Source organism: Chlorocebus sabaeus, chromosome 3, assembly GCF_047675955.1.
Source record: "Chlorocebus sabaeus isolate Y175 chromosome 3, mChlSab1.0.hap1, whole genome shotgun sequence".
NCBI classification, from domain to species: Eukaryota; Metazoa; Chordata; class Mammalia; order Primates; family Cercopithecidae; genus Chlorocebus; species Chlorocebus sabaeus.
In genome coordinates, this window is record NC_132906.1 from 59699864 (window position 1) to 59719199 (window position 19336).

At 39.3% G+C, this 19336-nt stretch overlaps 1 protein-coding gene across 1 annotated transcript in view; it reads left to right on the forward strand.

Annotated features, from left to right (window-relative positions):
- SCEL (sciellin) overlaps positions 1-19336 on the forward strand; it is a 110769-nt gene that overhangs the window by 10315 nt on the left and 81118 nt on the right. The window contains exons 2-5 of the mRNA XM_007960628.3: positions 9533-9594; positions 10279-10396; positions 13452-13511; positions 17374-17442. Of these exons, the coding sequence (XP_007958819.2) occupies positions 9552-9594; positions 10279-10396; positions 13452-13511; positions 17374-17442 (290 nt within the window). The 5' untranslated portion in view covers positions 9533-9551. The remainder of the gene's footprint in view (positions 1-9532; positions 9595-10278; positions 10397-13451; positions 13512-17373; positions 17443-19336) is intronic.

Sequence of the window (19336 nt, forward strand, 5' to 3'; positions counted from 1 at the left end):
TGGGTCATATCACATGGCACTTTGAGGTACATATAGTATCACTTACGGAAAAGAGCTCTGGTGCTGCAGTCACACAGACCTAACTGCAGTTTCTGATTCTTCCTCTAACTGTGTACTTTGGGCAGGTTATTTCACCTCTCCGAGGTTTGGACTCCCATAATTATAGATAATAGTACTGACCTGGAAGGATTAAATAAGATAATGTGCATAAAACATGTGGTACAGCAGGTGGTACATGGTAGGGGCTTAACATGTAACCCTTCTTGCTAGGAACACTGAACACATATGTTTTGTTGATACAAGAATCACACATCCTTGCAATTACCAATTACATATGAATTTTGAGGAGCGACATTCACCACTACCAAAACTAGAAAAAAAAAAAAAGATTCACACATATCATTTGTAGACTCCTGTCAACTTTTGGACCTTTTATTTGCTGCACGATGGCTTAGTGACGTGGAGGAAGAGCATTAGGCTTAAGTAACAAAAAAAAAAAAAAAAAAAAAAAAAGAAAGAAAAAAGAAAAGGAAAATAAATCTCTTAAACAAATGAGGAGGTTTATTTTTCTCTTGGAAGGAGAAGCTCAGAGATAGATAATACAGGGCTCTTGTGGCAACTCTATGACACTGTCAAGGAACCAGGTCCCTTCTAACTTCCTGCTCTGCTATTTTGCGTGTGTGAATTTAGTCCCTATGGTTGCCCACAGTCCCCAAGGTCCAAGAGGACTGCTCCTCCCTCCTGTAAGCCACCTTAGTTTCAGAAAAGAGTGGGGGAGCACAAAAGCACACATTCTTCCCAGGGACTTCCACTTCAGTTGTAATAGTCAGAACTACAAATGTGTCTACTGCTGGCTTCAGAGAGCCTGAGAAATGTGGCTTTAGCTATCAGTAAGAAAGAAGGGGAGAATGGATATCAGATATGCCGTCATTGTCTGCTATCAGTCTCTACTTGCAAATCTCCAGATCATCATGACTGGACCTTTCCTTACTGTCCTCTCCCATTGGAACATACCGCCCCCAGCTCCCCAAAATTTAAGATAAATCTTAAACATTAAAAAAAATGTGAGTAACATTTGTAATTTTAAAGAGAGAGGCATGGCATTCTGGAATAATTCTTAAAATAAAAATTTAGATTTACCCCAAAATCTACAGTAATGATTACTGTTTTAAGAATGAAAATTCATTTTTAAAATAAAAAAATTCATGATGTTTTACATGTAAGACTAATTATATTTTCAGTAATTTACTGGTTGACAAAAGGGTATGATGGATTTGGTGTAAAAATGCTTGGATGCTGAGTGCAGAAGGATTTGCAAGCAGACCCTTTGCAATGAACCCAGTGCCACTGCCTTCCATCCCTCACTCCCTCATCCTCTGCCCATCTGGAGGTCTGCACCCAGGGTTATGTACCATGCTGGGAGGGCTGAAGTCTTAATCAACTCTTGGATCATCAGAAATTCCTGCAAAAAGATGTGTAGAGGAAAACAGGTATCTCTTCATCATTTTATGTTTAGGGATAGCTCCAATCAGACCCAACATTCTGCCATAGGGTCTGATATTTTCATGCTTTTGTCAGCTAGGTGTTTTCCAAAAGACCTGGTTAAATGAAAACCAGTGAAATAAGACGTTTGAACAAGCTCATGGGCCTTACCCTCTTTCTCTCTGTTAATGACTAGCCTCAGGTATCCTATAAACACCCCCACTGGCTTCATCCCAAAACCTCTGGGATATTCCCTAGGAATAGTTTCCAGTAAACCCACTTTCTTTCTCTGGGACATCCCAGCTGCCTCTTCCATAGTACATAGCTCTCTGGCCAAAAACCCAGATGGTTTCTGTGTTTTAAATTTTCTTTGATATTCTACCCATATCCCACCTCAGTCCTCCTCTGACCTAGGCTTCTGCTGCCCTTTTAGGGTCTACGAGGTAGGGAGGAAAGTTCTAACAATAAAATGCTTTAGATGATTTTATAGGAATTTGTAATTTACAAAGCATTATCTCATTTAATTTCCATAACAATCTTTTAAGATTGCTATAACTTCCTCTTTGCAGAGGCAGAAGCAGAGACTTGGTCCAAGTAGCTAATGAGTGATGAAGCTGGGACACACACAATCTGGGACTTTCTTGCTCAAGGGCTGTCAATCACTTTTCCTCCTATGCCACTGCTAACACATTAAGTTGTCACCTGTTCAGGCACATTTTACTTCAGATTGGCTAGTAGACAGAAAGATTCTGAGGCCTTGAGGGTCAGATGAATTTTGAGGGTTTGAGGGAGACGGAAAGTTCTGGAGCATAAAGGGAAGCTAAGGATAAGATGTAATGGGGAAAAGAAGGGTGTTGACATTAAGATGGGCAGGAAGTCTGTATAAAGATCAGCGTGTATCTTTAACTCTCTGATAGGATTTGGCTCTGTGTCCCCACCCAAATCTCACCTTGAATTGTGAGAGTCCCCACATGTCGTGGGGGGGGGACCTGATGGGATGTAATTTAATCATGGGGGTGGGCTTTTTCTCATGCTGTTCTCGTGATAGTGAATAAGTCTCGTGAGATCTGATGGCTTTATGAAGGGCAGTTCCCCTGCACATGCTTTCTTGCCTGCCCTCATGTAAGATGTGACTTTGCTTGTCATTTGCCTTCTACCATCGTTGTGAGGTCTCCCCAGACATGTGGAACTGTGGGCCAATTAAACTTCTTTCCTTTATAAATTACCCAGTCTGGGGTATGTCTTTATTAGCAGCATGAGAACAGACTAATACACTTTCTAAAAGAAAATAAGGGAAATTTTCACATGCAGAGGATATTTGTTCAGGGAGGTTGGCATAAGTAGCATGAGTAGAAGAATATGGCATGCATAAGATAAATTTATGTGTTTTAATGAGTGTAAGTATGTTTTCTAAAAACTGAATTCTAATTTTATAGCTATAGGGATAGCTCTTTATGTTGTATACTTATAAGTAAATTATTTATATATAGACTGTATTTACTAACTATATACTACATATATAGTTTATGTATTTTATCTTTTATTGATATAAAATATTTTACATATTTGTGGTATACGTGTGTGTTACATGCATAGGGTGTATAGTGATCGTGTCAAGGTATCCATCACCTGAATGTTTAACATTTTTATGCATTAGCTTCATTTTGAATCTTCTGGTTACTTTGAAATATACATAATGTTGTTGCTTACTAACCCTAGCCTGATATCAAACATTAGAGCTATTACTCATAACCAAGCTCTCTTCATTCCCCTTTCCACCCATACTCCTACCTGTCTCTGGTATCTATCATTCTACTCTACACTTCTATGAGATTAAGTTTTTTAGCTCCCACATATGAATGAGAACATGCAGCACTTGTCCTTCTGTGCCTGGCTTATTTCACTTAACATAGTGTCCTCTGGTTCCATCCATGTTGCTACAAATGACAGGATCTCATTCTTTTTTATGGTCGAAGAGTATTCCACTGTGTATAGTTCCATTGTGCATATATACCCTATTTGCTTTATCCATTTGTCTGTTGATGGGCACTTAGGTTGATTCAATATCTTTGCTATTGTGAATAGTGCTGCAATAAACACGTGAGTGCAGGTATCCCTTTAATATACTGATTTCTTTTCTTTGGGATAGATACCTAGCAGTGGGATTGCTGGATCATATGGTAGTTCTACTTTTAGTTTTTTGAGAAATGTTCACACTATTTTGCATAGAGGTTGTATTAATTAATATTCCCACCAATAGTGTATGAGAGTTCTCTTTTCTCTGCATCCTTGCCAGCATCTGTCATTTTGGTCCTTTTAATAATAGTCATTCTAACTGGGGTAAGATGGTATCTCATTTAGTTTTGATTTGCCTTTCTTTGATGATTAGTGGTGTTGAGCATTTTACCTGTTAACTATTTGTATGTCTTTATATGTAATATATATTTTAAAATAGCATGTGCTCAATTGAAATAACAGAACACACTACCCAATGGTTCCATGTTTTGGTAACATGGTAGAATATCACATTCTCTTATTGTCACATAATCTGCTATACCCCATTGTTAATTCACATAGACATGCTCTTGCCTGGGATTGACTTTATCCTTGCAACTCTCATTCTGCTTTCCTGTACAATAGTGTGACTCTTCTTAAACCACAAATGGAAACTAAGATCCAATCAGAAGACAGAAAGTTTTAAACTAGGATGTTCCTGAATATGTGTGTTTATATTATTTATGTGGTTTCTGTTTGTGAGTTCCACAGAAGCCTAGGCCGGCTTGTCTCTATTGTATAAATTTGACAGCTTCTTGCATAGTTCAGGGTCAGAGAGCATATTTTCAGGCCACAATGATGAATGATCCATGGGTCACTCATGGCACCAGTTTAACATTTAGGAGTTGATACAGATGCATACCAGGGAGGGCTCAATTGTTAGCAGTGTATGGAGGTGCACAAATCCTCATGGGACTGGGATAATCTTGTGAAATATAATCTGATTGCATTTTATTCTGGCAAAACCACACGGGACATATAAGAGTGTCTTTTCCGCCTCTCTAGCTCAAAGACGGCCTGGCCTGCTGCCAGTTTTTGTTTTTGTAGTTGAGATATAATTTACATACCATAAAATTCACCGTTTTAAAGTGTAAAATTCAGTGCTTTTTAAAAAATATATTCACATCTGGGTGCGGTGGCTCACACCTGTAATCCCGGCTCTTTGGGAGGCTAAGGCAGGTGGATTGCTTGAGGCCAGGACTTTGAGAACAGCCTGGCCAACATGGCAAAACTCCATGTCTACTAAAAATACAAAAATCAGCCAGACGTGGTGGCACACACATGTAGTCCAAGCTAACAGGAGGCTGAGGCACGAGAATTGCTTGAACCCAGGAGGCAGAGGTTGCAGTGAGGTGAGATCGTGCCACAGCACTCCAGCCTGGGTGAAGAGTGAGACTCTGTCTAAAAAAATATATATATATATATAGAGAGATATTATTTATATCATAAATATAAAATATATAATATGACATATTATTTTATATTTATCATATTATAATAACATATATATTATTTATTAGATATATATTATATATCTAATATATATTATTATATTATTTAATAAATATATAATATATTATATATTATTTTATATTTATTATGTTATATATCTATTTGCAAGATTGTGCAACCATCACCACTATCTAATTCCAGAGTATTTTAATTTTACCCCAAAAAGAAACCCATTCCCTTTAGCAGTCACTCTTCATTCACCTCTCCCCTTAACCCCTGGAAAACACTAATCCACTTTCTTTTCTATGGATGTGACTGTTCTGTACATTTCATATCAATGGAACCGTACAGTGTGTCCTCTTCTGTGCCTGGCTTCTTTCATTTAGCTTAATGTTTCAAGTTTCATTCACGTTGTGGGATGAATCAGTGTTTTGTTCCCTTTTATGCTGAGTAATATTCTGTTGCACAGAGATGCCATACTGTGTATCCATTCATCCACTGATGGACATTCGGGTCAGTTCTACTTTTTGGCTGTTATGTGCTACCATGATCATTCATGTACAAGTTTTTGTGTGGACATGTTTTTAACCAAAGGAATATTGGGGAATACACAGAGAAGCCTGTCCTGTGAAGGTTTGTTTGCTGCAGCAGTTCATTGAGAGGCTGCCCTGGTACCAAGCACTTGACGGAGGTCATGGGACTTCCAAGGAGTGAGATGCCCAGCACCAGGCAAGCCCCTGCATCCACGTTCCCGCTCTCGCTCTAACACCAGGGCAACAGCCTAGTCTTGCAGTGACTACTGATGGGCATTAGTGCTGTTTGCTGAGGAGAGCATGGCTTGGTTTAGAAGTCCGACACAGCCCCTTAACACCTTGGACATGTTTCATCCTCTCTCTGAGCTCCAGTAGTCTCACCTGGGAGTTGGAGGTACCAAGAGCCACCCCACAGAGTTTATGTGAAAAATGAGAGACAATGCCTGGGAGGTACCCTGTTCAGGGCAGGGACTTGACCAGTGGATCTTTATTCTAATAGCAATTATCCTGTGCAATAAACCATTTGAAGACATGGAGGGCACAGATCAGGTGCAGTGTGGACCAAAGCTCTTTGAATGACTTGGCTATCTTATAGCTCTTCAAATTACTTTTTTCATAAGGATTCCATAGTTTGCTCAGGCTGTTATAACAAAATACCACAGATAGGTGACTTAAATAACAGAAAATCATTGTCTCACAGTTGTGGGGCCTGCACATCCAAGATCAAGGTATTGGCAGTTTTGGATTTCTCCTGAGGCCTCTCTCCTTGGCCTGCAGATGGCCACCTTCTTACTGTGTCCTCAAAGTGGCCTTTCCTCTGGTGTCTCTTTGTGTTTCTAAATTTTCTCTTCTTACAAGGTCACCAGTCAGGTTGAATTAATGCCCACCTTAAGGGCATTGTTTTAACTTAATCACCTCTTTTTTATTTATTTATTTATTTTTTATTACACTTTAAGTTCTAGGGTACATGTGCACAACGTGCAGGTTTATTACATATGTATACATGTGCCATGTTGGTGTGCTGCACCCATTAACTCGTCATTTACATTAGGTATATCTCCTAATGCTATCCCTCCCCACTCTCCTCGCCCCACAACAGGCCTGGGTGTGCGATGTTCCCCTTCCTGTGTCCAAGTGTTCTCATTGTTCAATTCCCACCTATGAGTGAGAACAGGCGGTGTTTGGTTTTTCTGTTCTCGTGATAGTTTGCTCAGGGGCATGGATGTAACTTAATCACCCCTTTAAATGCCCTATCTCCAAATATAGTCACCTTCTGAGATACTAGCGATGGAAACTTCAACATATAAATTTTGGAGGAACATGACTTGGCCAGTAACAAGCTCCCGGGGAAGACCTACTCTCTCCCAGATGCTGGGAATAGAAGGAAAACATTTAGGCCTTGCCCACTAGAAACACAGTCTCTTGGGAGGGGGACAGAAAAATAAACAGGTAATTGTAAAACACGCTTCCTCCATTTACCCTGTCTTTTGTCTCACAATTGCATTACTGTCTCTGCAGATGTATCACTAATTATGCAATCAGCATTTTGACCACCTGAGAATTCTAGTGCAATCAACTGAGAACTCTCCAGGTCTTTATCGGCTAAGAGGAAAAAAAATACATCAGAACCCATTTAGAAACAGGAAAAAGGTTAGCCAAAAGTCCTGAGACACACTCCCAGAGAGAGGCAAAATAGTCACTAGTTGAGCTTTAAGTTTGCCTTTAGGGGCTTCTTTACCTTCATTTTACCAGAGTTTATCTATGCAGCCTCCAAACATAGCCAGCCAGGGGATCCCTGACACTCCTGGTGTGCCCAGCTGCCCAAGTTCAAGTCTGTCCCATCCCATCCCACATCCAACCATACCTCTCCTATGTCTTTGCTCTCTGCTTGCCAAGGTGATGGAGTATGGAGTTAAAAATTATCAAGCACCTACTGTGTGCTGGGCAATAATTAGACACTTTACATATGTTATCTAGTAATATTTGAACCTCATAATGTTCCTATTTCATCTCATTATACAAATAAGAGACCTGAGCTAATAACATACCTAAGGTGACACAGTCAGTAAACAGCATCACTTAGATGCAGTTCTTTCTAACTCCACTAAGACCTTCAGAATCAGCTATTCATGCAGTGAACAGCTGCTGGTCCCTGTGAAGGTAATGGTCATGATGAATACATTGGTTCTTAATCCACGTCTTAGATTAGGTTTCCCAGAAGCCATTTCTGAGAGGCATTTGGGTGCTTGTGAGTTATTGAGGGTGTGCTTTCAGGAGAAGGGAGAGAGGCAGGGAAAGGCCAGGGAAGGAAGTGAGCAAGGATGTGTACTCTGCTGGCTGATCTACAGCCAGATCCCAGCTCTGAAGTGCAAGTCACTGGATAAAATTGATTCTATCTTGAGGCAAGGGACTGACCTTTTTTATCCCGGTCAGTCAGCCACTGGCTCCAGGTTGTAGTGAGTGGGGAGGCTGTGCAACCAGCCAGGCGAAGTGAAGGGCAAATCCTCAGGGAAGGTGCAGTCATGAAGCTGTAGCTGCCAAGCTTCAGACTGGTGAGGGGGAGCTGGTCTGGACACTTACAGCCTCCACCTCTGATCTTCTGCAGTGCTACTGACATTCTAAGAAGCGACCCCAAGGAAAATAATGCCTTGACCCAGAGAAGTGTGTCTTTCCTGCTTCAGGTCCTATGGCAAGTTGTTGCAGGAAATACTTTCGCATTAGAGGATAGGAAGTGGGGGCTCTTAGAACCCCAAGTTATACCTATAGACAGTTGTCCAATAATATTTCCTTAAGTCCAATAGCATTGATCGTTTAACAAAGTGGTTTTTTTGTGTACATTATTCATTTGATTATCACAGCAACTTAGGAAGTAGATGGCAGGTTTCAATAGCCTCATTTTGCAGGGAGATTAAGTGGTTCATTTTCCAGACATTGAGTGTGATAAATATGGACCTAAAACTTGCTTCCAACTTGAGCTTGAATGCCCCTCCTATGTTCCATGCACAGTCTGGGTGAGATGGACACTGGAAAGGACATAATAACCCCACCCAGGGTGAGCAGCCATCCAGGTTTGCCCAGGACTTTTCTGGTTTCCACTTTCAGGAAAACGCAGGGTTAACTCAGGCGCACAAAGGCCCACAATACATTTATGATCCACAAAAGCATTCTAATTTTTATTTCTTTCAATAACAGAAGAAAAATATTGATATAACAATAATAATAAGGAAGCCAGCCAGGATCATATTCATACTAACATAGTCATAAGATATAATTTTAAATGTGTGTGTGTGTGTATGTCTGTGTGAGTAAGAAGGGACCCTGAAAGCAAAAGTGCCTAGGACCCACAAAGTCATAATTCAGTTCTGGGGAACTGGATCAGTCCTGGGCAGACTGGTGCTGTGGGTTACCTTAACCCCTTAACACCAGAAGAGTAATTCAGAAACTTTGAGTTTTCCATGTGGCGGTTGCCTAAAATCACCAATGCTTCTCAAAGCCTGTGATTTCCATGTGCCTGGTTGCTTTCCTTCTAATTACACAGCAATTTCCTGAGTTTGCTTTGGCTTTTTTCAGGAAGGAGCTGAGGAGCCCTTCTTTGGGCATTCACAGTGTGCTGTGGGTTCAGCACAATCTCTCTCTCTCCCTCTTGACCATGACCAGACACTTGTCTAACTCATTTTTCTGCCCCCAGCACCAGGCTCAGTGCCAGGGACAGTGTAAGCACTCCATGCGTAATTATTGATTGAACACATGAATTAATTGATGGCCTGATTCTACCAATTGCTTATGATATAACGCTGGAATCACAAAACGCCCTGGGCCTCATTTTCTCCATCTGTAAAACAAATATGTTGGAAGAGATGAACTCTCAGGGGCATTTTATGTCATGCATTTGTTATGACAGACCATGTGACTGTCACTGTTATTGAAAAGTGAATCTCAGTCATGAAACAGTCACTTACAGGTTCTTAAAGTCATTGTTGTGCTTTCTCTATTTCCCATTTTTCTTTTAGGTCCTTACTAGAAGGCAGCATGTCCAATGTTACCTTGAGAAAAATGTCTCCCACAGGAAATGGTAATGTACATGATGTTTCTCTTACTCAGAAAACTTTAAAATTTTAGAAAAACAACTCACAGATCTCAGTTCTTTAATACAGACATTGAATGCTGAGAAACAACAGTCTAATTTAATTAGCATTGCAAAGTTAGGCTTAAGAAAAAGTATGCATGCCACAGCTTTTAGTCGTGCAATTGGAATTCATTTTTTAAAAAAATCAATAAAAATATCTTTTTAAAAAAAATATGACCTTCTTTGTGTTTGGCTCTTACAGGATAAAAGAATTAAGTTACTTAGAATCAAATGACCAGGACTTATTGACTATTACTAGGTATTATAAAAACAGTCTTTTGTGGGCTTCCAAGGTATATTTCTTGTGGGGTAAAATGGCCAGCCCACTAAATCCTGGCTCAGTTTATCCCAGGCTGGGAGTTCTCCTTTCCCAGGAACTGGATGGGGCCTCATAAGTGGCACTGGCAGTTTCAGTTGGCACCTGAGCAGCTTTGTGTGTTATCTTTGGTGATAGGGTGTGGGATCTGTTCTTTCTTGCTGGTGCATCCTACTTTGAATCAGTACTGGACTTGCCAGCCTAGAAGATTGATGCTGGCCAATCAGTTGTGCCTCTCAGGATTTTCAGGTTAACAAGCCCACGCTCAACTCCACACTATTACATCTTCCAGTCTTTCATGTTTCTGTTGATAGAGATGAAGAGCACCACTCTGGGAACCACACGGAAGCAGCAGGATTTTCACGAGGTGAACAAAAGAAGAACTTTCTTACAGGATAACAGTTGGATAAAGAAACGCCCTGAAGAAGAAAAGTAAGCTGATGTGGATCGTGGTGGGTGGATGGAGGGGCAGAGAGAGGCATTCTCTGTTTGGGAAGCTAATGCTCATCTGAAAAGTGAATACTTTTCTCCTGAAACACTTTGTTGCATGGTCTAATTTTTGGTAAGACTTAGTAAGCATAAATAGGTTACGCACCAGAGTTTCAAGAATATCTCTGTCATTTTAAAAATCCACATACATAAGAGAATGTGAGTCATTACTGAGAGAGAGCCTGGTTATTACCTAGGATAGATATTTGTGCTTACTTGGTAAATTGAAAAGAAAACATGACTTTCCAGTTTCCAAAAAGGTAACAGTTTATCCATGATCAGACAATTCCTGCTATGTTGATCATGTCAGTTGAAATAAACAAAAATAGTATAATTCCAAATTTAATATATAAAATTTTGATACGTACAAGAGAAATTTAAAAAATTACCGACTTATTTTAGTGCCATCTACTTCTAGGTACTGGGAAGGTGGAATATATGGTATTACTTTGTAAGTACTTACCACCAACAAAATTTTGTTTGTTTTGAGCATTACTTCTACTAACTGAGAGGTTTAAAGATTTGAAAACTATGGCCATAGGCATATAGCCTCATTGCCAATATAGATTTGCAATAGGTATTTGTCCAGCCTGGATATATATCGTGTTGTGTGTATGTTATAAATTATGTAGACATTTTATAATTTCTTTGTTATTAAGCTTGGTGTTAGATACTTTATGTATAAAGCACCAGTAATTTTACAATAAAACACAAGGTAGGTGTTATGTCTCCTCATTTTACGGAAGAGGAATCTGAGCTCAGAGAAGCTAAGTAACTTGTCTAATGGCACATAGCTATTTAGTGGTAGAGATGAGATTTTAACATGGTCCATTGTTTTTCCATTACACAATTGTTTCTCAACCAGGGACAATTTTACCTCCAGGAGACATTTGGCAAGGTTGGAAGACATTTTTGTTGTTAAAATTGGGGAGTGCTTCTGGTATTTAATGTGCAGAGAACAGGGATGCTGGTAAATATCCTATAAATCACAGGACAGCTCCCACACAAAAAATTATCAAACCCAAAGTGTCAATAGTCCTGAAGTTGGGAAATCCTGCATTATAGGATACTTACTCTAAACTATCTACAAACTCTGCAGATATGGCTATTTAAGGGTCATTCGTGTAAATGTTAAATTTAAAATATCTATTAATTTCTGTTATTGAATATTATTATTTCAAGGAAATATACAGGAGTTTAGAGATTTAGAGACTCACACTAACTTTTGGAGTTAGCACTATTGGACAACAATTATTTCCTTCCATGAAACAGCATTTATTGCTTCTATCAGAGCATTTCCAATTTTCTGTAGTGATAGTGTCATGTCAAATGTAGACCATACATTTTGGATTGCCAATATTTACACAGACGAGTGAAGATAGAATGTATAAGACAAATCACAGTTGGGAGGAATGTTGCTTTTATGCCAGGCATGCCTCCCCAAGAAAACCCAGGGAAGCCAACTTGGATGGCATAGGAGCTGCTGAATGAAGGGAAAATTGGCTTTGATGCTTCCCTGTTTTTCCCTGGCCCAGTTCTGGGCTGTGTGTTATAATTCTGCCTCAGATAAAAATATGCCTGGTATCTGCTGCTCTTTGAAAAATTTCAGTAAGAGTTACGGAGGAAGATAGGAAAGTTCTCTTGGGGTCTTTGAGAGTATATATTTGCTGGCATTGTTTCACTTTTACTGTTCATCTTTCTATTTAATTGTCTACTACAGTTCTTTTATAGCTTCATTAAAAATGGTACCAGAGGCCGGGCGTGGCGGCTCAGGCCTGTAATCCCAGCACTTTGGGAGGCCGAGGTGGGCAAGTCAGGAGTTCGAGACCAGCCTGGCCAACATGAAGAAACCCCATTTCCACTTTAAAAATACAAAAATTAGCTGGGCGTGATGGCGGGCACCTGTAATCCCAGCTACTTGGGAGGCTGAGACAGGAGAATTGCTTGAACCCGGGAGGCAGAGGTTGCAGTGAGCAAAGATATTGCACCACTACATTCCAGCCTGGAAGACAGAACAAGACTCCCTCAAAAAAAAAAAAAAAAAAAAAAAAAAAAAGTACCAGAGGATTGAGTGATATTACTGGAGCACAACCAGGAAAAATGTGGTATTTCAGGTTTGGTTGGGTTGACATGAAATAGGTTCAAGTACTTTCTGCCTTGGCTCAAATCCAAAGGCTTCACTACATGTTGTGACATTTCCTGAAAGGGCCTGCACTTTCAGTTCCACTGTACAAAACAAGAATTATATTACTTTGAGATTTTACATATGAAGGTTGATTGCAGGGTTGACCAGTAGGAATAGCAATGGTTTGGAATGAAAAGATCTGGGTCCTAGACGCATGTCTGTTACTTGCTAACCTTGTGGTCTTAGGAAAGCCACAAAATCCCCAGTCAATTTTCTCATCTGTGAACTGGATGTGACAGTGTCTTCACTGCCTAATTCATGGGATTATTTTAATGATTAACTAGAGCAAACTGTATTCTCATGGATCAAAAGTGGGCTAGGTCTCCTGTGAATTATAAATCTCCTTAACCACAAATTTTGGTACTGAGTTTCCCACATTTTATGAAGGAGAACTGTCAAGTCCACCAACATATCCAGACATAATGGGCTTGCTTAAATTTAAACACAATTTGTGGAAAGCTTTTGTATTGGATTTCAAGCCAAAAAGGACTCTTCTAATACATATAAAGCAAATGGGCTCATATTCCCACAGTCTGATAAAACAAAACACATCACAACACTCATTCATTGTTGAATCATGTGCAAACCTCATGGGATAAATGATCATTTGTACTGACAAACTTGTTTCTTTTCTCATGCTCTTTCAAGTGGTGACTGGTTAAAATAGATACATAATTTTGCGTTCTCACAACTGAAGTAAAATGAATTAACCTTGCCAAAAATTATGAGCTCGCCCTCATGTCTCTCTCATTTGGTGCTTAGCCAATATTGTGGTAACTTTCTGTGTGACATACTTTTGTTCTTTCTTTGCAGAGATGAAAATTATGGTAGGGTGGTGCTCAACCGACATAATTCCCATGATGCATTGGACAGGTGGGTGTTCAGACATGTTACATCATGAGCAGAAACACAAAGATGGTAGTTTTCAGAGAAGACTTGTTCAAGACAGCTGAATATTTGCAGCATGCCTCGGGCTTTCCCCGATGTTCTGGGCATGTGAAGGAGAATCTGTGATATCATCAGAGGTTTCCACAAGAAAACTCTGCCTCTCCAGAACCATGACTTGGAGGCAGAACATAACCAACCCTCTGTGCATCCCATGGAGGTAGTCCTCCTGACAGGCAGAGAAAGGGCTCTCATAGAAACACGATCAGATCAGGCAGGGTGCCATGGTTCTTGCCTGTAATCCCAAAACTTTGGGAGGCCAAAGTGGGAGGATTCCTTGAGCCTAGGAGTTCGAGACCAGCCTGGGCAACGTGTCTTAAAAAACAAAAAATTAATTAGCTAGCTGTGATGGTACACACCTGTCATCCCAGCTACTCCAGAGGCTGAGGTGGGAGGATTGCCTGAGCTTGGGACACTGAGGCTGCAGTGGGCAGTGATGCTCCATTGTACTCCAGCCTGGATGATGGAAGAAGACCCTGTTTCTCAAACAAATGAACAAACAAACAAACAAACAAACAACAACAGCAACATGACCAGATTAGATATCTCTGAACCTTAGGGAAAGGAATCCTAAAACACAGAAATAACAACTCCAGAGTTCACTTGCTTTATGGTACAGTACCTTTCTTTTTGGAAACTCCTGGGCTAGTGGGAAAACATGAACTGATCCTCAGTGGCAAATAGACTGATCAAAGCACATTAGCAGAAATATTAAGACAAAACAGTAATCACAATGATGTAAATAATCTCGGACTGATAAAAAATAGAGAATATTGTTACTAAAACACAGCTGTACTCACATGCATACAAACAACCACACCCATCAGAAGAACCTAATTATTTATCAGACACAAGTTTTATCTGGTCTAGTAGCTTGTGTCTGTTTGTCATTAAAATGTAATTAGAAAGGGAGTGTGGATATCTTCTATGGCGTGGATCTTAAAAAGTTAAGCAGACACCTGGGACATGTCTATGTTGGAAACTTTTGTTTATGAATTTCTCTCAACCCTTTTAAACTTTTTAATAATTTTGACCTGTTTTAAGGGTGCTGAGCATATAACCCTCTACACAGAGTTGCCGTTTCATTTTCCTGATGCCAGCTTTCGTTCATCTGATTTACTGTTCTGTGATCTGGCAGACTCCACCGAGGCCCTGTCCTTAGTCTTTATGGTTTTGAAGATCAGAGCCTGGTTCTCAGCTGGCTCTGATCTCACCAACAAAGGAGAGGCTCATCATTTGAGTCCAGCCACCCGTGGAAATTGCTGCCTGTATGTTATTCACCTTTGGAATGATTAAAGAACACAGACCCTTGTGTTTTTTAAGTGTGAAATACGCTTCATATTCTTAATGTACATACAATGTGTTTTAGGTTAACAGGAGCATAATCCTTTTCATGCTTATTTCATATTTTAAATTGTATTGGTTTCCTGAACCCTTCCTCGTGGTGGCCAGCATTGTGGCTAAAGTAGCATATCAATCTTTTAAGGAACAAAAATCTGTAAGCCCTAGACATTTCCCCCTTGACCTATAACTAACATCACAGAATCAATCTCCCTAAAAGAGTAGGGCAGATTGTTTTTCTCCTGATACTTGCTCAGAGGGTGTCACTTGTCATTTTTCTGCTCTGTAGAGGCTGTCTTTACCTTGATGCCCACTCAACAGCCACTTTGGAGCACCCGCTATGTGCCAGCATTATGCCAGGTGCCAGGAATACAAAGATGCATAGAACATAATCTTTGACCTTAAGGAGCTCTTGTATTCATGAAAAAATATCCACAAATGAAAATACTAAAGTTTGTCATGGAAAGTGCTATAGTAGAGGTGTGTGAGTGCACTATGGGAATAGAAAGGAGGGGAGACTAACTCTGCCTAAATAATCAGAGACCTCACTATGGAAGTGGTCTTTGGTGTTGGTGATGATGCTTGAAGGATTATGAGGAAAAATTTCCCAAATGGGCAAGGCTGGCTGTTGGGCATGGAGCAAGGAAAGAAGCACTTCCCGCAGAGATGACAATGTGTGCAGAGAGCTGACATGAGTGGGGTCTGAAAATAAAGGAAAATAAATAATATACTGTCATCACCTTAGATAATACCTTCATATTATCCACAATTGGAAAGTCACTGCTTTCACAGAACTTGCATCCTAGTTGAAAGTGAGGGAGGAGAGAGAATGAAAATAACATGTGGAAACATGTCTTATTGTGATAAGTAGTAGGAAGACAATGGCCACCTAGAGACATAGTGATCGTGTCTTGGGAGGGGCTGTTTTCTGGAAGGGGTCAGATGGCCCTCCAGCACCTGCTTGCATTTAAACATTACACACGATGGTGAACCACGCCATGATTTCACTTTGGGGTTGTATTAAACTTTGGGGGAGTTGTATTTGGCATTTTTCTTCACTTTTTTTCTTGCCTCAACTGATACTGTTCCCTCTACCTCTATTCGAAAATGTTCACATCTATTCCACATCTATTTCCCCTCCAAGGCCCAGCTCAAACTGCACTTCATTCCATAAAGCCTTCTCTGGTTTGCATACCTAGAAATCAGCTTTCTCAACTTAGAACTTCCTTACACCTTACCTAAACCTCTTTTATGGCACTCACTACTTTCTGTCTTTGGAGGTGCATACCTGATTTGTCCGTCTTACTCTGTAGATGGCAGCTATAGTTATTTTATTCTAGATTTCCTTATATTTATTAGTACAACAGTGTTGATTAATACAGCAAATGTTACTTTCTCCACTACTAATACAGCAAATATACTTTTTGCACTATTTGTAGTACTTTTTATATTGAATACATCCAAATAGTTGCTTAGTGAAAATATGCCACATCAAGTTTAAAATTAAATCTTTAGCACCTAGGCTTAGTACTTATTCTAATGCAATACTTTGGATAGGATGGTTTTAAATGATACTTGGAAAAACAAACACAATAAATAATAGAGAATTCTCCAAAAAGCTTGCTTGCTTTATATCATAGGGTTATAGAAGGCATTAAACAGACTTTTTCGTGTTTGAGCAAGATCTTTCTTTTGCTTCCATGATCACGATTCCTTCTATTGAGCCTTCTATCCTCTTTTCTGTTATTTTCTAAATCCCTCCCCCCATTATTGCTCATATGTCTTGCTCTCCTCTCTTTGCCCTTGTCTCTCTTCTCCTTCTTCCTATCACTCTTCTCTCTTCCTCTTTTCCTCCTATCCTTCCCTTCTCTCATTTCCCACTTTCTCCTTTTCATTTTCCCAGCTTTTCCTGTTTCCTTCCTTTCCTTTGTTTGCTGTCTTTCCCCTCCTTCTCCCTGTAAGTTCCCTTCTTTCAACCCTGTCCACGGTGCTGAATATTAAACAAAGTATTTACGGATTTAGTCCATGGTGCTGGTTTATGGCACTGCTAAAATTCTGCAAACAAAATATAGTTGAGTATAAAAGATTGAGTTCCTATTATGTAGAAATAAACAACATTGACAAGAGTACACATTAGTTATTAACCATTTTGCGTGTTGTGTTGTTTGTTGTGTTGTATGATTTACGAATCCTTATCCCTAATTTGAATATGTTACATTGTTGTTAGAAATAATTGAAGCCAGAGAAGAATCTTTTATTAGCATAGGATATTGGATTTTCCATAATTTATTCCATCCAAGTTGGAAGATTTGGGTACTCTAAATCTATCTTTCCTTGGTAACATGTATATTTCCTACTCAAATAGGTCAAAATATTGCCATATGTATGATAGGTTTTATAAACTTTTTTATAATTTATTTGATTTTTTTGGTAATTATTTTTGCTACAGGAAAGTAAATGAGAGAGATGTGTCAAAAGCTACAATTAGTCGGTATAGTTCTGATGACACTTTGGACAGGTAAGGTTCTTTTGAACCATGTAAGTAGAATGCATAACATATGAAATTCCTTTTCTTATAAAGTTATGAAGAATTTAAACATTTACCAAAATAAGGTTTGAATCGCTGGTATTTTATTCCCAGAGATGGAGGGCTCTAAGAATTGAATTACTTTCTTCAAATCTCACTAAATCTTGACTAGATGCATTTCTAAAATCTTGCTAATAGTAGGTTGATGTGAACAATTCTTAGTGACACTGATTTGAGTACAGCTAGGGTGGGTACTGCATGGAATCTGTTAGTTCAATTTAAAATGAAGAATATAGGGGTTTTTTTTTGTGAATATGTGTAATCCTTGTTCCAACATTTGATTCTTCCACACTGATGGTGGAAAAACATCAGTCCGTGCAACTGCTTTATGGAGAGACTGTAAATTTTAATAATACAATAGTTTCAATACACTCCAGGACAGAGACATTAGCTCTTTACTTCTCTTTAGAAAGTGAAAATAGTCTTTCGACACTGGAGTCTCCATAGGGCTGATAGAATGAGTCCAACGTGTGTGCCTGCTGTTAGTTCCTTCTTACATGGAGGGAAAGCACTCATCTCTACAGGGAAAATAGGGCAACTTCTATTCAGGTTGAAGTATAAGTGCCACAAATCACATTTTTAGTTTAGATTTGGTAGAGATGCTTAGTAAGCAGAAGTAAAGGACAAAGTTAGCATCTTCAATAGGAGTCTTTTGGACTCCTATTAAATAGGCACCATGAATACCCAAAGCCAGTGCTAGCTGAGTTTATTCCTTGCAGCTAAAGATGTGCTGCAATTGTAGGCAAAAATGGCACCTACTTGGTTTTAAGAAAATAGATGGTAACTTTCAGCATCCAATAGATTCTAAACTCAGACTGTGCCAGTGTTGATTAATGTAGCAAATGTATATACCTTCTGCACTTTTCCTAGGCTTTCAAGTCAGTCACCCTAATAGAGGACAATCAACACTGATATCTTAAAGAGTTGGTCTTTCTCTTTTAAAAATTATCATCCTTGTCAAAAATGAATTTGTAGTATATGTACAAGATCTCATCTCCACAACGGTGCATAGAGAAGAGGTAGATAAAATACCTCTGTCCATTCATCCTGGTCTTGCAGATGGCTAATTGAAGAAGGAAACCTTATTTCTAGGAATGAATTTTAAAGTGAGATAATTGAGCCTCAAGTAAGGTGGAAGACATAAGCTTTTGTAGGCTATGTGTCTGAACGTTTATGTCAGGTCAGCTGAGGCGCAGCCTACGAATGCCGGAAATAGACTAGACCTCGCAGGCAATGTAGTTAGGTCATTCTTAGCCTTAGTTATAAATCAGAACCACTGACGGAGCTCTTAAACTTTGTTGGTGCCTTCTATCCTACTACCCCTCACTCCTCAAATTCTGATTTAATTAGCCTGAGGTGGAATTCAAGCATTTTTTTTCAAGCTTATAAAGTAATTCTATGTGCAGCTGAGATTCAGAACCACCAATATATCCCAAGCCCTTCATTTTATACCCTCGAAAGCAGGCCCAGAGATTACATAATTTATTTATACACTTTAGTGGTATGTTTGGAAAAAGTATTCTGGCAGCTCATTCCCAAGGCACTCGATGTGGAAATAGATTTGAGGAAGAGAACACAGGCGTCAGTAAAGAAAGGCAAGTCCTATTAGCAGGAGCCAAACTTCTGTAATATAGACCATTCCAAAATGTAAGACATGAAATAATTTTAGGAGGAGGATGATCAAATATATCTAGTATGTGTGCATTGGCATTTTAATAATGATGCAGATGAATTGTTTTAATGAATATGAGAAAAGTACTGGGTTTGCATTTGAAAAGTTCCCTTTAAAATATACTTATGTGTGTAAAAGACGAGGTGTGGAAAA